Here is a 23,238-nt window from a genome sequence, read left to right as displayed (position 1 = left end):
ACGTTCTTTCTTCGACAGGCCATTGTTCTATTTGTCGCTTATCGGTTGTGTACAAGCGTGATCTTGCAATTTCCTGCGGTGAATCTAGTGTCACGGATGTTTTCCTTCGTGGTGCAGGAGGATTGACTTTGAAATCGGATCTGAAATCCTCGCTGCAGGCATTGTTACTCAAAGGCACGGATTTCACAATAATTGCTCGTCTTGCTCCTTTAAGTTCCATCAGAGGAGGTCAAGCATAAAGAATAAAAAATGGGAGGCACGTGTTTTAACGATTGGTAACACGGTAAAGCTGTTATATGGTGAGGTGGTAACTAGAGAATCGCCTATAAATGCTTTTATGATTTGAAAGTTGTACATTGAATATTTTGGAAGCTTTAAAAGTGAATCGAAAATTATTTATTTATCTTTTTTGTTTCATCCTTTTTATGTAAATGACATTCAAAAATTGTAAAGTTTATGAAAGTTCGTCTCTTTTTGTTCGATATGGAAATGACAAATGGATAAAGAAGACAAATAATCATTTTGACGAAAATAAATAAGTATAGTCGAGGACAAAAATAAGTGGACAGGCAGTGGAAGTACTTATGTATTAATGAAGTTTAATCCAATTACTACCTAACTTTTCTTTATTGCATATTCTTATAGTACACGTATTAATTAGTAAATAATTGAAAATAGTGTTTACATTTTTGTGTAAAGAAGCCGTATTTAACGAAACTTCTTTGATATCATTTCCATTACCTGTCTGCTTATTTTTGTCCATAATTGTACATTTGAAAATAAAAGTATGTAGCATATGTATGTCAAGGAATTTCAAAATATTATTTTGAGAAATTGATTATTTTCAAATCATTTATTTGTCAAATATTTGATTGTTTCGAATAATAATTGAAGATGGAGTCAAGATAACAGTTTTTGGTACATGTATGAGGAATACATATATCTATCTATAAATATTCACCTTTTAAAAATTTGATGTCAAAACATTTCATCGGATTAAGAAACATAAAAGGCAGGGGAAAAAAGGTACAAATCAGGGTATAAAAGATGGAAGTACCCAGATTTTGAAATTTATATATGAAAATTTCCCGTAAAAATAATTTAAAAAAAATTGCCGAAAGTACGTAATTTTACAGTAGCAATCTAATGCAACACAGAAAAATAGGTTTGTCCTCCTGGTTAAATCAAACAACGATATACCTATGTATATACATCAAATAAAATAACAAATATTAAGATAATTTATTTTTCAAATAATAATATGTATTTATATTATATATATAGTAATATACAATAATATTATAATAATGTAACAATAATATATACAAAATAAACGTTGCTTTAAGTTGCTTACGATCATATAATATATATCTACTTAAAGCAACATTTATTGCGATAACGAGTCCAATTCTGATTCGTATGTCTGTCAGTTTTGCAACTTTCGGTATGGAACAGCGTGCTAAATACTTTTTTTTACATGTTTAAGGAAACCATAATGGAATACAAAAGAATTTTTCCCGATTTTGACATAGTATTCCACAGAGATCTGATAAAGAATTTGAGTATATAAAGCCTTAAAATTTTAAATGAATATTAGTCTTATATTTTTTAAATTATTTGACGTATGCTGCATCAAACATCTGTTGCAAGTACAGCAAATACCGCTAGATTCAACGTAACACATCCATTCACTATACCAGTAAATACGAACCAGCTGGGTTCTACCGTTCTACTATTTTGCGATTTCAAACTACGTCGGCCAGTCGGTCAACGGGTAAATTTTCTGCTCCCAATACTTGACTATTGGGATATGACCGATATCTTGGACTTTTAATGAAAATTATGTCATCGTTGTTCCTCTGTTTTATATTTAATTTCGTACCTTATCAATATATGTAAATTTACATAATATATCAAAAATTGATATCAATTTCACGGAATTTTAATGATATTCAACAAAAGTAGATATTTTACAAATAATGTTTTGCGAAGGTAGCAGAATGTAAATTTAAAGAAATGCAAATCTTCTATAAAAGTTACACAATTTGGCATAAATTCATTCAAACAATTTTATCAGCAAAATAATTATTGTTACTTGTGTTCAAAATTATCGTGGAACTTGGATTAAAAACAATCTCTGCAGCATCATTTACGCTTGTCCTTTAACCTCTGAGCTTGTTTTTGGGAGAGAGCTGGACTACTTAAAAATTAGATCACATCTACAACGAAATCTCATCTTACAAAAATAAAAACGTTCTATATAGCTTTCGTTACATATTTTCTTCAACACAAACTTATTAGAAATCAAATTATTATATCACTGTATTAACAAAACAACTCCAAGATAATGAAATGAAGGATATGCTCGCTAAAATATCTGAAAAGAAGAAAGAGAAATAAAACTACCCAAAAATAAATGAAAAATAATGTGTGAATGAAACTGGATTAAATTATGAGACTAACAAACATAATCATATCGAAAGTTATTTCTTCTTCAAAAGCTATAACCATCAAAAGGACACCTATAATGAAAGAAGACGAAATAATATACTTATAAAGATAAACCATTGGAACAGCGATCGAGATAGGAGATGAATAAAAAGCGAGTAAAAGGTGAATAAGTTGTTGAGTATTCTCCGCTTCGAGGAAATCGTTGAAAGTATAACAGTAGGTTTCTCAGAGTGCGCCTAAGCGCCTCGTGTCTCTTCTCCTCAATGAAGAGGATCAGTCTAAGTGTCGTTCCTCGAGTACTTCGTAGCTAGCTCCAAAGGAAAGACTCGGAGTCACAGAATTCAGCAAAACAGTGAATCATGACACGTCAAATGTTTTGTGGTAGGAAGGGGTAAATTTCCCTGTAGAGGGAATCGATGGACCAAAAGCATTTGATAAGGCTGGACAGTGTTCATTTGACTCTTCCGCCGACGAAAGGATTTTGGCTCTGATTTTGGAAAACAGTGAATACAGTGCGGTACAGAAATTTACTCGAGCGAATAAAGTTCTGATTTTAAAATAAAAAAGACAATATTTTGTGCGACAGGTGAAGATGGTTGATAACTTTTAAATATTTACGAAAGTGACATTTGCAACGAGCGTATTTTTTAAATAAATCGTCGATGGATCACATTGCTTGGAAGATTTACCTGTTCAAATATATAGACTGATGGTTGCATACATGAATTTTAAATGATATCTGAAGATTTTTGGATGTTCAAGGATTTCACGAACTTTGTTGATAACGATCTTTGTTCGAGATTGTGTAAAAGAGAATAATTTCAAAGTATGAAAGGATATTGTTATTTGCCACGTTCTTTGATTTCATCGATCCTGATCAATAAATCTGAATGGATCCCTCGTGATTGATAATGCGCAATGAATAATGTGCTTACGCGTGGAACGTTACGATTCTTCGATACTGGAACCCACGGATCGTAACATGTTGAATAACTTTAAGATTCGTAGCTGACATTAAAAGCTTGTTTTCGTATTCGTGAAAACATATATTCAATGATTCATAAAAGAGTCAAAGCCGTGTTAATTTTTCATAGCTCTATTTGGCCACAGATGATACCTCGTCGAAAAATTTTCATCTTTCTTTCCCTTGTGATATTTGTAATGCTGCCTTGTTATCAAAGTCGTGGTATGTCATAATAATTTACAGTGGTTATAAAAAATATTTGCTATAGCATTTTATATTAAATAATTAGATCCAAGTATATGAAATTTCGTACAATTTGGTAGTGCTTTCATATGACTATAACAATTTGATAGAATGAGAATAAAATGTAGAATCTGATAAAAAAATAATGGTATGTGCAAATACTTTTCGTGGCCACTTAATAATAAAAGAAAGCTACATATATATTTTTATCAATGTTCATGTATTAATGTAATGTTTATGCATCGACTTCGATGTTATTACCTATAACCATGATGGGTACTCCTCCATCTTCGTATGAGAATCTAATGTCATGCTATATCTAATTACATTACAATATTGTTACATTATTTTGTTACATAATTTGGGTTCTTCAACGAATTTTATCAAATTGTAAATTCTTTTTTCTTGCAAATTATTCTTAAGAAGAAGTTTGAAACTTAATGGAAAAAGTAGTACAAGCAGATACTCTTTTTTAAAAAGGAGATAGTAGAGGAAGCAGTTGATCAGCATTCATCTAAAGAAAAGATCATACAAACGTTTTTACGATAGGGATTTGCTAATAACTACAATATTTTAATTTAATAATATAGGAAAGGATAACTTTATTCTAATATCTAAGTGTTTGAAAACATAAAGATACCTTTATTAAGCTTTTGCACGTTTTACGCACAATTTTCTTAAGTTATATAAATAATCCATCTCTTGTATCTTCCTTTATTGAGCCCCTGATATTAAACGAATCATAAAATAATACGCGTTTACTCTACAGCAGTTAATGAATAAGTTTTTTTAATGACATAATCGAAAGATGTGCCGTAGACGGAAGTGTGTCTCGTTGCTAGAGATTAGGGTTCAGTAAGCGTGAAAGAAAAGAAAAGAAGCGGTTGAAAACGTGCATTTTTGACCGCTTTTAAGTCAACAATTGGAACGAAAAAAAAATGAATAATTCGTATTAGAAATTTTAATATCGTCCATAGATTAGAATATATAACATTCTAAACATAAATTCATTTTTATGTGATGTGTATATTTTAAATTTATAAATTTCATGGAAATCGTATATGGACAATGATGACGAACCATCAAATTACTAGAGAAATTACAATAATTTCAAAGATAACTAACTTGGGAAGGAGGTAAAATAAGTTTGTAATGGCAATAAACGATGCGCGTGCATAAGTACGTTTCATGCAATAAATATTATTTATATTCTGAAAATAACTTCGAAAATATGCATAGAAATTTTCGTGCAGGGCGATCATTAAGTGATCCGAGTTGACCTGTTTTTGCATAATATCATAATACCTATTGCGTTTCTCGATCTTACTTAATTTATTGTCAAATATTTGTTATAGCCAGGAATAATCCAAGTACTCAGAAATTAATTAGAAATAGAGAATCGTATAAGTTACCTGAAGATAAACTTTTATTCAACTACACAAAAGATCGGAAGAAAGAAAATCTTCATATAAAACAAAATGATGAAAAATGGGATGCAATATCTATACAATACCAAAAGAAAAATGGATATATACATGAATTTCCATCTGTTAATTTTACACACAATCATACAAGAGACAACAAACTACCGTAAGAGTTTAATGCTTTTTATACTTTGCAATTTTCTGTTTTATTAAAATTACGCTAATTTGTGTAGCATTACTTCTTTTAATAAAGATATTCATATAAGATATATTAATTTTAATTACACATACATATACAAGGTGTCCGGAAAGGTAGGGATAAAATGTACACTACGTGTTAATGAGATTAAATAGGTAGAAAAAGTTCATATCAATTTATGTCTAAAAATGCTTTATTGAACAGTTATAAGCGTTCAGAAATTTTTGTTAAGTGTTTTGACAGTTATAATAAACGCTCGAAATTTCATTCTTCTACAAGAATGCACTCTATTCGTCAAATTCTTTCGAATATTCCTGCTGTTGTAGAAATAATGGTAGATGCGCATTTATGTCTGTTTACGAGTCTGTATGACGAGTCTTAGGATACCCTCAATCATTAATATTGTCAATATGTCAAGGTTCTCATCGAAAATGCAATTTGTTAATAACCATTAATAATATTGTATTGACAGAACATACTGATCCTTTTAGTTGAGAACTTTGAAATATTGACAATCTACATATATCAATAATCTGAGAATATCCTTAAGAACAACTTTATCAGAAAGAAATTTTTTAACGCTTATGTAACTCTTCAACGAAGTACTTTCGGACATAAATTCATGTAAACTTTTTTTTAGCTACTTGATCCCATTAACACGTAGTATAAGTTCTTTTTTCTATTTTTAATAAATTTATTTATTCTTACTTATACTTATCTTCACCTTTCCGAAACCCTGTATAAAATTTTTTATACTACAAAAGAAATAATTTTTAATTATTCAGAGAATGTACATTGTTTTAGAATGTATAGTGAACAGATCTCAACGCACAAAAGATTTAAAAGAGGTGTGATACATTTGTATAACATGGTAGTATGCGCCACTGGATGTAATCCTTTAGCTTATAAGGGATATGGATGCTACTGTGGTTTTTTAGGTTCAGGATATGTAATAGATGGAATAGATAGGTAAGTTCTCTATGCATAAATATTTGAATTCACGATGATATAAAAAGATGTAAACATAGATTTCAAATTATATTACTTTAAATTACAATTTAATTATTTTTATAGATGTTGTAAAATGCATGATTGGTGCTATGATGCTACAGAATGTCCAACATTTTCAGAATACTTTGTACCATATTATTGGAGATGTTATCGTGGTTACAAACCAGTATGCGGTTAGTTTCGTAGAATACATTATTTTTATTTAAATAACTTACTTTTATTTGGAAGTATATTTTTCTCTATATCGTAGCTGTTGAACATGGAAATTGGGGAGGATCTGGGTCATGTGCTCAGCGATTATGTGAATGCGATCGTTCATTCGCTGAATGTTTAAAACGTTATCCGTGTCCAACAACCAAAGCTGTGTGCACTTCTTCACCTTGGAGACTAGTGCAAAATCTTTTTATGATCATGTAATATTTGGTATAGAATTGTAAAATATAAATAACTGAATTGAACATTAATTCATGATTTAATAATATTGTGTTCATACCAAAGATAAGAAGCGTACTTCAATAAGTATTGTAACATTTATTATGAAAGGTACAAATTTTTCTGTAATATCAGAAATCAACAAGACAATATATTAAGTTGTCCCAAAAGTTTCTTTCGTTCTATATAGAAATAATAGAAGTACAACATTTTTTGTTTTATATTATTTTATTGAATTATGTATGATCTACTTTGCAGTAATAGAACAAATTTCGTAGTAGTAGAACAAAATGGATCATACATAATTCAATATAATAATATAAAACAAAAAATGTTGTGCATCTATTATTTCCTTACAAAACAAAAGGAATTTTTGGGACAACCTAATACATCGAAACAGTCTTTCATTTTATCCCTATTATTTTATTAAAGGAGTAAGTATTCATTAAAATGTAAAAAAGGCATACAAATAATTTGTGTACATAGTATATGATATTATATATTCTGCAATAAAATCTTATTTACAGTAGATATATTCTCCTTTTTATTTTAGTTATTTACAACATATTTATACCTCCGGTTAAATGTACAACTCTGTTTTTATATTTTTTTGAGATATCTTTTTCAATCTATAAGTAGAAAAAGAAAATTAATAAATAAATATACGCTAACAGATGAAATTTATTAACAAAAATTATTGCAGATACCTCTACTTGTAGTTCTTTTGTTCTCTGTATAAGAAGTTGAAGAAGAGGTCGAACAGTAGTAACTTCTTGTGCACACTTTTCTCGTTTCTCTCTCACAGATTTTTGTAAAGCTATCATTTTATCAACTAAACTTAATTTTTGTTTTAATGATGAAGTTAAGACATCTACATATCTATAAAAAGAAATAAACTTCTAATTTCTTTAAAATTATATATAAATATAATGTTATTATTATAAAATATTATTGTAAATTATTATAAAATATTATTTGGTTTACCTCGCAGAATGTTTTATGTTATGCAAGTGCTGAACTTTAGTATCCAAAATTTCAGATAAGACAACTTGAACGTTATCTAACATATTCTGATTATTTTCTAATGTAGAATTTTGTACAATACAAGACGAATCTTGTAATTGACTGAAGCTTAAGAAATTTATACTATCGTCACCTTTGAATTCATATAAACGTAATTTAAGAAATGCTTCCAGCTATAAGAAAATAATTTGTTATAGAAAATAAATTTTAATCATCACTGAAAGCATTATGTTTGTAACTAGAAAAGATAAAAACATATATACCTCAAACAACTGGTTAATAAAATCATTTCTAGTAGATGGATTATCAAGGACTGTGTACGCTTCAGTACCAGTAGCAATTCCACCTTCATGACCAGCTGCTTCTACGACTATACCAGATTCTTCTAAAGAAATATTATAATCAATATCTCCAAGTACAGCTTCTTCTACATTTCCATCACCCCAATCAATTTCACCCCCAGCTTCTAAATTAACATCGCCGAAATTTATGCCGCCATTTATATCAATTTCTCCAAAATCAATTCCCTAAATTAATGACAATAACATTTAGAAAAATTTTCCAAGTTATTTGTAATATTTTACAATGATTCACATACAACATTATCAATATCTTCGACTTTCTTCTTCTCCAGATCATCATTATCTAAGCTTATATTTAAAGGTGGTTCACTAACTGATAATGGAGCTTCGCCATAGATCCATTCATATGTAGTAGTATTTCCTTTATCTAATTAATTTATAATATTTTTAGCATAATATATGTATGACACTTTTTAAAAAATGTTTTTATTAATTTAGCATACCAACTATGTATTGTATCATAGGAACACAACCATCATCATACTGTCTACCAAGAGTATAATTAACAAAACCACAATAGAATTCTACAACTTTTTCTAATGACTTAATCTTTTTAGCAATTTTTTCATAAATTTCTGGAAGTTCTTTTACTTTTTCAGATAATTCCTGTTTAATTTGTTTTCCAGGAATACCTAGCTGCTTACAAAGTGAGTTAAATTCCGACCTAGCTGCATTTTCTGATTTTTTATGGTCTGCCTCTCTTTTTTCAAAGTCCTGGTAAAAATAGGTTATATTATTTAAAAAAATATAATAATATACAATGTACGTGTAATAAATACCTACAGCTTGTATTTGTTCCAATTTCTGAATTTGTTTTTTAATACTTGGAATTTCATAATTAACATTTCTTATAAGTATCTGAGAAACTTCTGCAAGATATAAATTGTCTTTTTCATATAATCGTAATATTTCTTGCCAATCTTTCATTCTTTGTGAGCCATACCTGCCAAATACATTTTTTGTATCAGCTTCAGTTTCTTTCAATATTTCTACTATTTTCAAACAATGAAAATAATTTATATCTGAAAGAATAAAAATTAAATAATAAATGTAAATTGAATTGTGAACAGAATAAAATGTAAAATATTTATGTAGCATACATGAACCAGATAGTAATTTTGCAATTTCCTCATGAACAGGCATATCTTGTATTGCATTGTTAATTTTTTCTCTGATAGTTAAAACTTTTACATGCCAGTCCTTAGAGCAATGTCTTCTGTTTATTAACCATTCTAATAATTTTCCAATATTAATATCAATAGGAATATCCTGTTCCTAAACAAGATATAACATCAATTATAATTTAAATTATATTAAATATTACACATACTGCAAATAAGAAAGTTATTATATAAAATTATGTAAACATTAATAAATAAACTATCACATTAGAGATATTATTAGTAAATGTAATATATTTTTAATCATAAATTAATTCTATAAAGTATATGACATATAGAAATACATTCTATAAAATCTATAAAATTAAAGATTATAAGCCTTATTGTGATAAAAAATACAAGGAAATACTATTATTATACTTGCATTAAATAAATACAATATTTTTTTGTTAAAAAATAACTATTGATTATATATTCATACATTTAATGAAATAAATCGTTTTTAATAACTTATAAAAATAGATATTGAATCGGATACGTGAAAATTCAAAAATTTACCTCCATAATATAAAACTTTAATAGTTTTACTAAAATTTGTTTACGTCTCTTTCTTGGTTATGACAGCTGTTACTCTGCTTGTGTCGTGTCAGCATATTAAAGTGAATGTAACAGTAAGGTTATTTTGCCGGCTGTCTAAAAGACACGTATTTCCGTGAAAACGGAATTTAAATTGATTACTACATATTAGTATTATTGTGTGTATGTAGGAATACATATTCCACATATTCCAATTGCAGATTGATAAAAATCAGCGATAGATATACTATATTTTACGCTTTTAAATGCTAAAATTATTTTTTTATAAATTAGTTAAAAAAGATAATGCATTAATTCTTCGGATACGAGGATATGCGATTTTATTTTATATGAATCCTAAGTTATGTAAAGCAAAGAATATATATAGGAGAAATCAGAAAGTAAAGTTTATACATATTTTTCTGTTAATTGTACAAAATGCAAATTTGAGATATTCTTTATTTGTCAATCAATACATTAAGTACAATTGTAACAAGTTATATTAATATTTCAGTAAGATGGGAAAAGTAATCGTAAAAAGTAACACTTTCATACGTAAATGTTCTAGTTTATTGTTACACATTCACAGTAAGAAAAATGTATTTTTCATGACAGTGTTACACTGTCAATGCCAAAGTACAGTTATAACTTAAAAATTTATCATTAAAAGGGACAGTCCAATTGATTCCACATTCCCCTTATAGCTCATAATAGAGCAGGTACTTGTTAAAATGTTCTAGGTTTTATATAACTTAATTTAAATTATACACACATGAACGCGCATACACAACATCCTCATACTCCAGGAAACCACATGTTTCTGCTGCTAAATTATTTCGTATCTTTGGAGTTGTACTTTTCAGTCCAAAATAGGTATGGACACAACAAACAACTGGCCAAAGTTAACATGGCACCATAATTGGTAGAATTTGTGAAACATTAAATATGATGGTGTCCCACATTACTCTGACGGATTAGTTATTGTATTGCGAACAAAGAATGTATTATTATTTGCAGATGCACTAATGAATGTTTTAACGCTTTCTTTCTGTGAAAAAGGTCCTTAATACATACACCTGCCCCACAGATATGATCAAAATTGTAAGTGTTTCCATAACAGACCATAAGAGCACACGAGTATTCAAATCTTCTGCACGTTTACGACCTTGCGCTTCTCTTAATCGATGATGTGTTTGATAGTCTAAAATACTATTCAAATGCTTATGTACTTCTTCGGCCGAAGACTCCATCTAAAACAAAATATTTATATGACGTTTATTTTGATCTTACAAACATTTTATTTTATATTTTACATATAATATAAAAATAATTAATATATATATTACCTGTGTCATAACAGTTACATGCTCCCCAACTGGTAATTGATCTCCCACTCTGAAATCCATGTAAACAAGTTTGTGTGAAAATGTTGAGAATTCATTGCTAAAACAGGCTTTATATGCTCCTGACATTGATGCTGTAAATTGATATGAATCAAACTGTGTTTTTATTTGTTTATAAATGATTTCTGTATTCGGTGCTTCTAAAATTACATCAACATCATATTGTCCACCTGTCACAACCTAAAAAATATTTATTTGATTGAAACCACATCATCTTTATAACCTATAAAAGAATTCTTCGGAGAACATGTTAAATTTTAGTGTCAATATTGCAATGTTGCAATATGTTTGTGTTTCAATGACAAGTTGGTAATGATTACAAAATTAAATGTGGCTGACATTATTGCGTCGAAATAAACTACATATATTGCTTGTAAATTTTATTTTAATAACTACACATTACCAAAAGAAGTATCTTACTAAATAATAAATAATCTATGTACCTGGAATTCGAGCATTGCTGTTGTGTTCTGTTTGATCTCTTCGTAGAAACATTGTTTCGCATTGTCAGGTAGTTCGAAGGATAGTTCGACACCACCAGTACGTAATATGGTACCAAACAACGAGACAAGCAGCAAACAAATTGACCAGTAGTTCATTCTTCGTTAGTTTAGTGTCTTTTATAAATTATTCACATTTAAGTTCGGAAAAGATTTTAAGATACACTATTCAATTAACTGATCAAGGACCCGGCCAATATTTTAACCAAACAAGCTATTTTAACGTGGCCGGATATTACTTGTGTTAATACGACAGGAGCGCCGCTGAAACGGAATTAACTGTGGCGACGTCCAATTCGAAAAATGTTCAAATTCTTTTTAGATTACATAAAACATCTTTTAAGAAATTTAAATTAAACTTTCTGAGTAAATTTCAATTGAAAATTGAAATTAATTAAAAGTTACAATTAAAAAAAGATTTAGTGAAAAATTTGATCATACATATATAAAATATTTTATTGATTTAAAAAAATACATACGTAAAAAATGTTACTTTTTATTATAATTTTTTGACCTGTTCATGTCATTTAAAAGATATATATTTTGATTATGAAACTATATCTTCTGTACCATTTACTAACTCGTTTATATATCATTATTACAAGGATCCATAAATTAATGAATGTCGATGATTAATGTATAGGGTATGGGTACATAAGTTTTGTCACGTTTTTTTCACAGTATTAATAAATACACGTGCTTATGACTTAGAAGAATATTAAATAGTTTCCTCTACGTGTATTGCATGATTCTAGAAACCGGAAGTTGTTTCAAAGTGTCAATTTCTCAATACTTCTTCCTCTTTTGGAATAGACGAATAATGTTTAAATAACAATATATTGCAACTCCAATCAACATTTATTCACATTAAGAAATTTAAACGTATAAATTTTTAAGTCTAGTCTTAGAAAGTTTTAGTTTTGAATAATTGTTTTTGGGTGCGATCAAATTTTGTTACATAGATGAAATATTTTACATGTATATATTTTCATACGTAACTTATTTCCATGTATGCAATTAGAACATAGAATGATTTGCAGGTCTTGTGTATACTCCCTATCAGATAGAAAAGACTTTAATACTGCAAGGAAACACGTGTATGTGTAAAGTAGCATTTGCGTGAGGCGCCCTAAGGCCCCGCCTCCCATTCTAATATAGTCTCCTCGTCTGTCATGTTACTTATTCATGGAAGTCTGTTGCAGAACAAATCACGTGTATCGAAGGGCAAGGAGGACGTACAAAAGAGGGGCAGAGCAGTATAAAGATTCTTTTCATTATAAAAGGAAATCAAGCGTGAAAGGATGTGAAAAAATATATGTCACCCCAAAAATTATTTCAAGCAAGTACAATAGACTGTAAAATTAAAAATATACAAAATAGGTTGCATGAAAGAATTACAAGAACTACTATAAAAAAAAGAAAAATCCCTTGAAACATTAACATTTAGTTTGTAATAATTAAATATTTAACTGTAATTGTTAAAGCTATGTCTGAAATAGATCTGATATTTTCGAGACAGAAAAATAAAATTGCGATTACGTAGATTATATTGTGTAGTAAGCGGACAGTGTAGTGTATACTTGTGTAATGTAATACCATATATATATATATACATACATACATATGTATACGTCCTATCATATAATCTAGACTCCTTGCTGGCACGGCAATAACAGTCACGAATTTTTTTATAATTCCGCATAGCATGCTTGAATGATCTTTAACGATATCTGCAAGCAGTCTTAAATTTGATGTGTTACTATGTAGATCACAAAATCAATGTGAGTTTAATCAAAGTTAAAATGTACCGGAGGTTTCCATGTAGTATTTCTGAAAATGATGAAAATAATTTCTGAAAATAATAAAGAAATGCTAACTAACATTTGGAAACTAAAATACGTAATAGGCAAAATTGATATGTATTGATATTTTGAAACACAGATATTCTTAGGATTATCTTCTTAATACATTTCTATTAAAAAGTGATTATTATATGTATATATATCGATGTCTCCGTATACTCCGCATCGATTACGTGTACCACCGCTACAAATAGTCATGATTTTACATGCATATGTAATTAATTAAGTAATATTTGCATATATAATTACTTATTATTTCACATATAATTGAACGTATACGTTTCTAACGATTTAACTATATTTATTGTCTTTACTATACTTATTTATAAATAGTATTCAAAAAACAAATTTTTATAAAAAATCTTGGAGCACCTGCTCTATGTCGTACACATACACGGTTCGTGAATATGTAATGACCACGTTCCGTTTGAGACTGTGTATATAAGTACATACACTATCCGTCAAAAGTTTCTGCATGTGTAAAGAACAATTAGAATTTTAGAACTTGCATTTCATTCGCATTTAACAATTTCAGTATGTGCAAAGATATTAATATCACGTATTATTTGTAACTCGCATATAGATTTAGAATAATAAGGTTTAGATAATGTAGGTTAGAAATTAGAGGTGTAGTATTAGAAATTAGGAATTATGTACATACATATGTATATAATATGGCGTTACGAGGTGTGTTATATGTTTGCATACACAAAAATGCATACATAATAATAATAATAAATGTATACACAAAATTGTATATAAAATAAAAGTGTCAATTGCAAGTAATGTGTGCAAAATTGAAGAATCTTTTATCAGTAACATATGTATTCAACTTTTGAGCGATAGTGTATATACACACGTATTCGTGTATACACGAAGAGTCAGGTTCGAAATACGAACAACATGAGGGGTTTCTCCACTACGATTAACTTCATAGGAGTGGGGGAAGAAGCACACGATCGCATCAAGCTCGCACCATGAGTTTTCGAACGACAACGGTAGGAGGCAGGTCTCTTGTACACCTCTCTCGTCTCTTACTAGTATTATTTTTATCGAGAAATTTTTCTTTTGCACAGTTACAAGAAATTTATACGTGAAAACAATTTTTGTGTTTCTACCGTGAAAAACTGATAAAAAGTAACGCGCGTGAGAGAAAGAACACTTATTATTGGAGTTCAAGACAGAAGATGATGATCTGGTTTAACATAGGTCGGTGACTTGAAAAATTTTCAGGCTAGTCGTCTATAAAGTAAGTCCTTTCAGATAAAGCGAATAATCTTCACTGGAACGTCTATGTGTAGAACATATACAGTGGAAAAATATACAGAGTGTGCATAATATCTATATAAAAATATATAAAATATATAAAACAAAGTATTGGTTATAATACTTGGTGGATGAAACAAATCTCTATTTAATCCGATTATGAATTTTTAAAATTCAATCTTACTCTTATTTTGTCAAAGAAGATTCTTAATGTTTTAAGGAAAATTGAACGGAAAACGATGCATACCTTTAACAACTTTTCCATAGTTGGAAATATACAGTTGGATAAAACATTAAACTCAGGAACTAGGTTCTACTTCTGTAGTTACATTCATAAAAACATGATATTGCATAGAAGTCTGCAGTTTAGTGATTTCTATTCTATTGGTCTTTTTTGAGTTTATTTACATGTGATTACTCAAGACAAGTAATTGTTTTTTCTACATATATCTTAATATTTAAAATAATATTGTAGAAGAAATATTGAAAGAATTGGTTGTTGGTTTTCACGAGTTAGTACTCTTCTGATCTCTGAAATTCGTGCATTGTTTTAGCTACAATTGAATTGGTATCACAAAGAAGCATTTTACCCACTGAATATTTCTTTGAATGTACCCGTAAGGCAATAAACGAAAGACTTTATGCCAGTATTTTGAAATATTCTGCCCAACAGCAAAATTCTTCCAGTTTATACACAAGTAATAATTACTGAAATAAAATATTAGAAATATTATTCATCGTATTTATGTTTTCGATACTCATTAAATTTATTGCTAAATTCATTATTTATTTATTTTTTATTCTACTGGTATTAATTTTTTATGTTAAAATGATACATAGTATTGAAAAAGTTTAAGAAATATTGCGATATTTTCCCGTCGTTGTTGTAGTATTATTTTTGTTATCAAATTACACTTTCGGACGCAATCGATATAGGATCAGTGTCTCTACGTTATATCGTGCGATATGTTTTGGAAGTTTAGAATGTAGGTTGGTGGCTTTTAACAATTAATTAATATTTAGGGTGCAAACTGTAAATAATTTCGCAAAAGCATTTTGCAGAAGTATTGTGCAAAATGAAAGTAAGAAATATTTTAAAAGGTTTATGTACATAGTATATTTGTATAAAATGGAAAAATTAAAGAATCGGTTCCATTTTAACATTTTTAAAAACATTCATTTTAAATATTGAATGGTTATGAATGATTATTGATAAATTATTCTGTAAATTATTAAAATACATTTTCTGCACTTTCATATTAAAAATCAATAGTAATATTTACATAAGTTTGAAGATCGAACTAATTACGATACTTATTGTAATTTAAATAATTATTGTATATGTAATTTGTTGGCTAATGTTCATTTTAGATTGTTCGGTTAATTCTTACTAGAAAATTTATTTTAAAAAGGTTGCATATACAGAGTGATTCTAGATGAAAAAATAAATCGAATGTATACATAGAATAAAATTTTTTTATTTGAGACTTCGTCTTCGAGAAAGTCTAGTTTGAAAATTTATTTAGTATATATGAATTTGTGTAATTACCAACCGGGTGGGAGTAATCAATCAGCAGGACATTTTACATACGAAAATAAGTGAAAAATGTACAATAAAATCTTTCCATTTAAAGCTTCGTTTCCAAAAAAATTGAATTTGAACGATGTTTAGTTAAGAATAGACCTGGAATTTTCAAATCTTGTTTTTTTAAAGATGAAGCCTCCTATGAACAAATTTTGTACTACATTCTTTACTTATTTTCGTACGTAGAATAACCTCTTGTCGATTATTCGTTCCTGCCCAATTCGCAATTACCCATATTGAAATATGTATATTTTACAAATTTCAAACTCGATTTTCGCAAAAACGAAGTTTATTTAAATGTTCTTTCTAAAAATTTTACATTAATTTATGTCCATGTTTCATGTACTAAGATAGTTAAGATAACATGTACCTATATAACATTAGTAAATTTATAATCATATATTTGTTTCGTTTCATCTTACAATTATATTTCAATCATTATGCTGATTTTACGTTCTTTTTTATGATTTCTCTGCCAATTTCCATGATTAATCAAGGATAGCGATGTTGGGTTATGCACGAATTGCGAGTGCTGTAATGTAACGAACGTTAAATATAGTTGAATATAGCAAATAAACGAAGTAAGGTTGACGGACGCGATACTGAAATACTCGGTTTATTAATAAATTCCTTCCAATGTTTTTAATGTACACACATACTTGGATATGCATCTAAATGTAAAAACTACAGTGACAGTATACTATCTAATCTTATACTTAACACATTGAATGCCACGGGGATCACCGGTGACCTACGCGCCAAGTAGAAATACATAATTTAGTAGAAATACATAATTTGAACAAATGTTAATAGTTATAAATCTGTTATCATTAACATCGCTACTACAATGGTGTGATGAAATTAATGCAGTATAAAATACATAAAAATAGTTTTATTTATACATGAAATATAATCTATTATGTGTGCATATTGCGATGTGTCGTATTGAAACACTCCAAACAAAGAAAGTGTGAACTAGCACGGTCTTCCCAATATGTCACGACTTTTTTTACTACAGCTTTTTGTAGTTGTCCTCCTTAGCGTTTTTTAGTTTTTTTCATAACATATTTTGCAAAATCGTCGCACAGTTCTAGCCTTTCCCGACATTGCCTTTAATTCATGACGTGGTTTTCTTAGCAAGCTTTCATATGGAGAAATGGAAACCTCAATTTCGTTATCATGATATTTTGTTCACGATATTTCCGTGTTTTGCCTTAATGAGCAATAACCCTAAGGAACGTTTCGACTTGAAAAATGTCTGATGGCAATTAAGGGCCTTGACAGTAAAGTAAAAGATACTAAAGTAAGGTCCGAATAAGTATGACCGAAGGATGGATTATGGTTTGGAACAATTATTTAGCAACGCGAAGAAACAATATGAGATAATTGATAAACGAAAAAAATAAGTGATCGCACGAAATCGCACTTTAGCGCCATGGGGGTCACCGGTGACCTCAGTGAGATAAATCCATTGTAACATATTTCTTATAGGTAATATTTGAACATTGTATGTATCGTATATTAAAAAATTCATCGTGACGCCACGGGCAATCCCTGAAAAACTAGCGTGGCATTCAACGTGTTAAACATTAATTTCTTTACTCAATTATTTCATATCCATCGGTTATTATAATAAATGAACGAAATGTTTATACAATTGTTTTTTGTGATTAATATATATTAATTAATATAATATGTTTATGAGTCGTAAACGATAATTCTAGTTTCAAACAAATATTTAATAGAAATTATAAAAATCTAAAAATTTATGAAGTGATACTTGGATAAATTATAAATAAATTATTATATAAAAATATTAGAATAATTACATTAAATAAGTCGTTCGTTTTATTCTTGTTATCATATTTGTATTTTCTGTTGTTATTATCTAATTTCCAAGCAATGGAGTAAGTATTTACAGAAAATTCTATTAAGCTGATAGAAAAGCTATTATTTACTTTGCATTCAGGTAATGATATACAGAATGCTACGAAACAGACGCCTAAGATTTTGTGAATTTATAGCAAAATTAATCTAGAAAATATATCAGTGATTAATTATCGATAGGTAATTGTTTATCTTTATTTAATACATACAGATATGAAAAGAGTTGCAATACATAAAGGATAATCTAATATCAGGTTGTTTCATAATAAATACTATTTTCGGTAATACTTATTTTACGGCATTAATAGCGTAATTTGTTTTAGTTAGAATACAAATTTTTATTTATAGTAAGAATCATCTGTATCCATACATTTATTATTTCGGAGCAGTTCAGCTAACTATGTATTCAAAAGGAAAAATGATCTGGAAACTGTATATTGTACTTAGAAAAAAGTAAAAAATATATATATAGTTGCTTTGCAAATATTATCAAATCAATGAAGGTAGTAATGGATCTTGGTGCCTTAGAATTGATAAAATCGATGCTTTTTAAGCAAAACAATATACAAATAATTTGTTTATTAGAAAAGTGGCATGTTTATTATGCAACAAGCTACTACATATATCCATTCAACTCGTAACTTACTTTACCATATAACCATGAAACGTTCGTAACAGTACTACAAATTCTCCAAAATTGTAACCAAGAAACATGAACACCAGCCATGCCAGGGAGGGGAAATACATTGTGAAATAAATTTACCGTAAGTCATAAAAGTGCGTGCTTATGGTGTTCATGCGGTTATGGTCTTATATACCAGCCTATACCTTAGTACGTTCGCACGTGAACGGAACGTTATACACGTTGTTCAATCGATCTCTTACCATCCACGTCCGATAAACTCTACTTTTCACCGTCGCGACATTTGCAAATAGACAGGTCAACGTCCTGACGTATAATTGAGAGAATCTCTTCTTTAATAATTAGCGGGCAATCCACAGCCAATGTAGATTGGAAAAAACGTGCATTTGTAACGCTTCGTTGACGACTTTTATTCTAGCCAGACTAATTTACCGCGATACACGATGCGCGTGGTATCGTTGTATAAATGGCTGTATACAAGGTCCGACCAAATAACAAGTAACAGCAGGAACGATGTGATTCCTTATGTAAAAATAAGGAAAAACAATAGAATAAAATTCTTTTAATTTTCGGTGTAGTTTTCGAAAGAATCACGTTTAAAAATTTATCAAGTATACTTGAACATGGTTAATTCCGGATTGGACAGGATTAATAATAAATCGAAAATAAATCGAAAATATAGAATAAGATTTTCCCGTTTAAGGCTTCATTTTCAAGAAAATGTAGTTTGAGCATGTTTCGCTAAGAATAGGCCTAGTACATGTGTACGATAAATTTTCAAATTTGTTTTTATTTGAAATTTTATTCTATGTTGAAAATGACAACGTGAGTTCGTGCTCGCCATGCATATGCAGATGCGTTAGTTATAAGAAATAGTAACTAGAAGAAGTTACAATCGATAGATTTAATCGATAGGCTTAAGATGCTTTTTTGTTTTTATCCCTAGTTTTTGTAAGCGCATGCAATAAAGGTTTCTTTTTGGCTCAGAACGGTGTGATAGATTTATCCATTCAATAAAATAATAACTATTCTGATCCTACCTCTGAGTATAGATATAACAACATTCTACATTTTCGATTTGTTTTTGTACGTAATATGACTTCCTGTCGATTATTTAGTCTTGTTCGGTACGGAATTAGCCATGTTCAAGTATACTTGATTTTCTCGAAAACTAAACTGAAAATTAACAAATTTTATTCTTTTGTTTTTATTTTTATACAAAGAATTACATTGTGTCCGCTTTTACATGTTATTCTACCGGACCCTGTATATGTATATTACCGTTTATAAGAACACTGAATCCCTCTCTAGGTCGGTTAAGTTACTTGAATTTACATGACTCGGGTTTATGAATGTCTTGTTTATACAAGTTAGTTGAAGTCGTTTGAATTTAAGTAACCTGACTGCAAGCGGGCACATAACGAAAATGGATATCTAAAGTGGTGCATACTTAACGTCGAAGAAACTTTAGGAAAACAATATCGACAAGCATGAAATTGAAAATAACATTGTATTATTTAACAACTACTGTTTCTTTTAAATCAAAAAATAATTTCATTTCACTCGAAATTAACTTCTGGCATCTATATTCAATTAGGTGTTACAATTCTTATTCTAGATATTTAAAAGCTGTTCAAATAATATTATATCCTAAATATAAATATTTATCATAATCAGTAGGGCATAAATGCATGTAGTGGTGGCGATAACTAACAATCAGATGTAATATAAAACAAGTAGGTAACATAAAAATTACCATCCCGAAAAAATTGATTATAACACTAAATTCTTTTAAAAATGTAACAATATAAATTAACCTAAAATCAAGAAGCCTCAGTCACGTGTACACAATGAAATCTTTTCTTTGTGTAGTTAAACGTGTTACCTCTGAGAATTTGTACCATCTTATACTAAAGCATATACGATTCATTTTTATATGAGAGGCACCATGAAGCATCGTCGGGTTATAAAAATCTTAAACGATTTTAAACTAATTTTTCTTGCATAAACTCGAAATAAAATTTGAATTTAAGTAATTCCATTAAACTTAAAAACGGAACTTTAATATATTTAAATTTCAATATCGATATACAGTGACGAGCAAATTTGATTTTATGTAAAAGACGATACTATGACTAATTTTTCAAGTGATCGGTAAAGATTAGGTAACAGTAACTACAAGCTACGTCTGATTAACGAAATGTAATAGTTCATTTTCATTAACATTAATAATGTACAGAATATTTTATAATAATTGTGTTTTGAAACAATGTTTACAGTTTTGCACGTTTCGTCAGAAACGTTTATGATAGCACGTAAATGTCAGGGAAACGAAACTGTCAATAAGCACTGATTGTCCACTGTTTCGCAGTCAACTGTTCCACACCATTGTTAGATTACTTTTCAGTTTGATATGCTTAATCCAAGATGAAGCCACTTAGTGAAGATAAGTAGATAAAGAACAGTATTATTTGTTTGTGTGATAAAGATTTGTCGTTGCGGCAAATTGCAGAGAAATGTGGTGTCAGTCATACGATAGTTGCAAGAATAAGAAAAAAGTATGTTAGTGCACCAATTTCTTCACAAAACGATAGACCGCGACTTATTTCAGATAGAGCAGTACGTGAAATTGCACACTGTATTCGGTCGGATAGTTACAAAACACCAAAAATTGCTGCTCAGGAAATCGAAATAAGTGCTAGCGAATGGACCATTCGTCGCTCTTTAAAGAGAATTGGTTTACGAGCGAAGGAAAAAGAGAGTAAACCATCTCTTTCAAACAAAAATATTAAATTACGAAAACAATTTGTGGACACCTACAAAGAATGGACGGCCGAAGATTGGAAAAGAGTTATATGGAGTGACGAAACAAAAATTAACAGATTCGAATCTGACAGAAGGTCTTGGTATTGGACTTCATCCGAGAATAATGATCAACCAGGTGGTATAAAACAAACTATGAAGTTTGGAGGTGGCTCAATCATGTGTTGGTGTTGCTTTACTCACAGAGGTGTTGGCCCCTTAGTTCGAATCGAAGGTATAATACGAAAAGAGCATTATTTGACCATTCTACAAAGTAATTTACCTCAAAGTAATTTATTTCAACAAGGCGAGGATCCTAAGCATACTGCAAAAATAGTTAAAACCTGGCTAGAAAATCAAAATTTTTCTGTGATGAAGTGACCAGCACAAAGTCCGGATATGAATCCGATCGAAAATTTGTGGTCCACCGTGAAAAAAAGGCTGGAAAAATATAATAATCCACCTTCGGGTGTTCATGAATTATGGGAAAAATTTAATTGACAGTATGCCTCGTAGATTAAAAGCATTAAAAAAAGGTAAAGAAAAGTGGACGAAATACTAGGTTGAAACCTTAATTCGACGAGTATAATTAAAGTGCAAAACTGTAAACATGGTTTGAGATGTCCATTTTTGTAAAATGTTCTGTACATTATTAATGTTAATGAAAATGAACTATTACATTTCGTTAATCAGACGCAGCTTGTAGTTACCGTTATCTAATCTTTACCGTTCACTTGAAAAATTAGTCGTATTATCGCCTTTTATATAAAATCAGCGGAGTGTGTTTACACTTTTGCTCGTCACTGTATAAACCATATAATGTCCGATTCTTTTATTCACAATATTTTAATTAAATGGTCAAAAATAGACACATATCTGAGTATCTTTGAACAGCAGTTGGATCCCTAAATCTGTACTTTCATTAGTTCTTTCGAGGCAGAGAATTGTATCAAATTTGTTGATTCAGAAGTGTGAACACTGCAATTCGCGACTTTATTCCTTCAAGGTTACCGTTTTCAAGTTCATCAGTTTCTTCAGCAAGAATACATACCTTTTTATACGCTCATGAATGCAAATTTTGATTTTTTATAAGAAATTATTAAAATTATTAATAATAGTGTTTGTAATATCTTGTCTAAAAATAATTAATTTAAAAGATATTTGAATTAGAAGTTTGTACTTATTACGTATGTAAAATGAGAAATGACGTAGAGCTTTTCTTATATTTATGTTTTTCTTGCATTTCATAGGATAAATTTAGCAAAATTAAAATATAATTTAACTTATAAAGTTAAAATAAACGGAGCAAAAATACAAGCAATTATTTTCAAACACAGATATCTGCATTTATATTTTTTATAAAGAAGGAAAAAATTACAATGTTTGTCGTCTTGAACTAATTAATTTAGTTCTGACAGAATTTTTTGTACTGACCGGAGTAACTATAATATTAATAAATTCATGAAAAGATAAATAAAACGCAG

At 29.2% G+C, this 23,238-nt stretch overlaps 4 protein-coding genes across 10 annotated transcripts in view; 2 read left to right on the top strand and 2 right to left on the bottom strand.

Moving 5' to 3' along the window:
* The first annotated feature begins 3,676 nt into the window (after window positions 1–3,676).
* Window positions 3,677–7,044, top strand: LOC126873824 (basic phospholipase A2 homolog 1). Of its 2 annotated transcripts, XM_050635107.1 has the most exons (4): window positions 3,677–5,248; window positions 6,086–6,250; window positions 6,356–6,465; window positions 6,543–7,044. In XM_050635107.1, the coding sequence occupies exons 2-4, from the start codon at window positions 6,087–6,089 to the stop codon at window positions 6,707–6,709; spliced, it is 441 nt and encodes a 146-aa protein (XP_050491064.1). In that variant the 5' UTR covers window positions 3,677–5,248; window position 6,086; the 3' UTR covers window positions 6,710–7,044. The 2 variants fall into 2 exon arrangements, with proteins under 2 accessions (XP_050491064.1, XP_050491065.1); XM_050635108.1 differs by having other exon boundaries at window positions 3,677–6,250.
* Window positions 7,045–7,197: 153 nt separating this feature from the next.
* Window positions 7,198–9,949, bottom strand: LOC126873811 (CDK5 regulatory subunit-associated protein 3). Of its 2 annotated transcripts, none has more exons than XM_050635063.1 (9): window positions 9,789–9,949; window positions 9,210–9,384; window positions 8,893–9,131; window positions 8,553–8,823; window positions 8,346–8,476; window positions 8,011–8,274; window positions 7,709–7,920; window positions 7,432–7,603; window positions 7,198–7,353 (listed from the first exon to the last, which is right to left on the bottom strand). In XM_050635063.1, exons 1-9 carry the CDS (start codon window positions 9,792–9,794, stop codon window positions 7,282–7,284), a joined length of 1,542 nt encoding a protein of 513 aa, XP_050491020.1. In that variant the 5' UTR covers window positions 9,795–9,949; the 3' UTR covers window positions 7,198–7,281. The 2 variants fall into 2 exon arrangements, with proteins under 2 accessions (XP_050491020.1, XP_050491021.1); XM_050635064.1 differs by lacking the exon at window positions 9,789–9,949 and having other exon boundaries at window positions 8,893–8,978; window positions 9,053–9,131; window positions 9,210–9,358.
* A 292-nt stretch (window positions 9,950–10,241) lies between these two features.
* LOC126873822 (transmembrane emp24 domain-containing protein 7-like) lies at window positions 10,242–11,964 on the bottom strand. The gene is made up of 3 exons (XM_050635099.1): window positions 11,653–11,964; window positions 11,153–11,389; window positions 10,242–11,056 (listed from the first exon to the last, which is right to left on the bottom strand). Exons 1-3 carry the CDS (start codon window positions 11,806–11,808, stop codon window positions 10,841–10,843), a joined length of 609 nt encoding a protein of 202 aa, XP_050491056.1. The 5' UTR covers window positions 11,809–11,964; the 3' UTR covers window positions 10,242–10,840.
* A 2,601-nt stretch (window positions 11,965–14,565) lies between these two features.
* Window positions 14,566–23,238, top strand: part of LOC126873802 (uncharacterized) — a 114,205-nt gene continuing 105,532 nt past the window's right edge. For all 5 annotated transcript variants that reach the window (XM_050635044.1, XM_050635040.1, XM_050635043.1 and 2 more), the window contains exon 1: window positions 14,566–14,820. The gene's annotated coding sequence lies outside the window, so the exon portion shown is untranslated. The remainder of the gene's footprint in view (window positions 14,821–23,238) is intronic.

This window comes from Bombus huntii, chromosome 15, assembly GCF_024542735.1.
Source record: "Bombus huntii isolate Logan2020A chromosome 15, iyBomHunt1.1, whole genome shotgun sequence".
Classification (NCBI taxonomy): Eukaryota; Metazoa; Arthropoda; class Insecta; order Hymenoptera; family Apidae; genus Bombus; species Bombus huntii.
The sequence above is the reverse complement of the archived record's forward strand: the minus strand, read 5'-3'. Positions and strand labels throughout refer to the sequence as shown.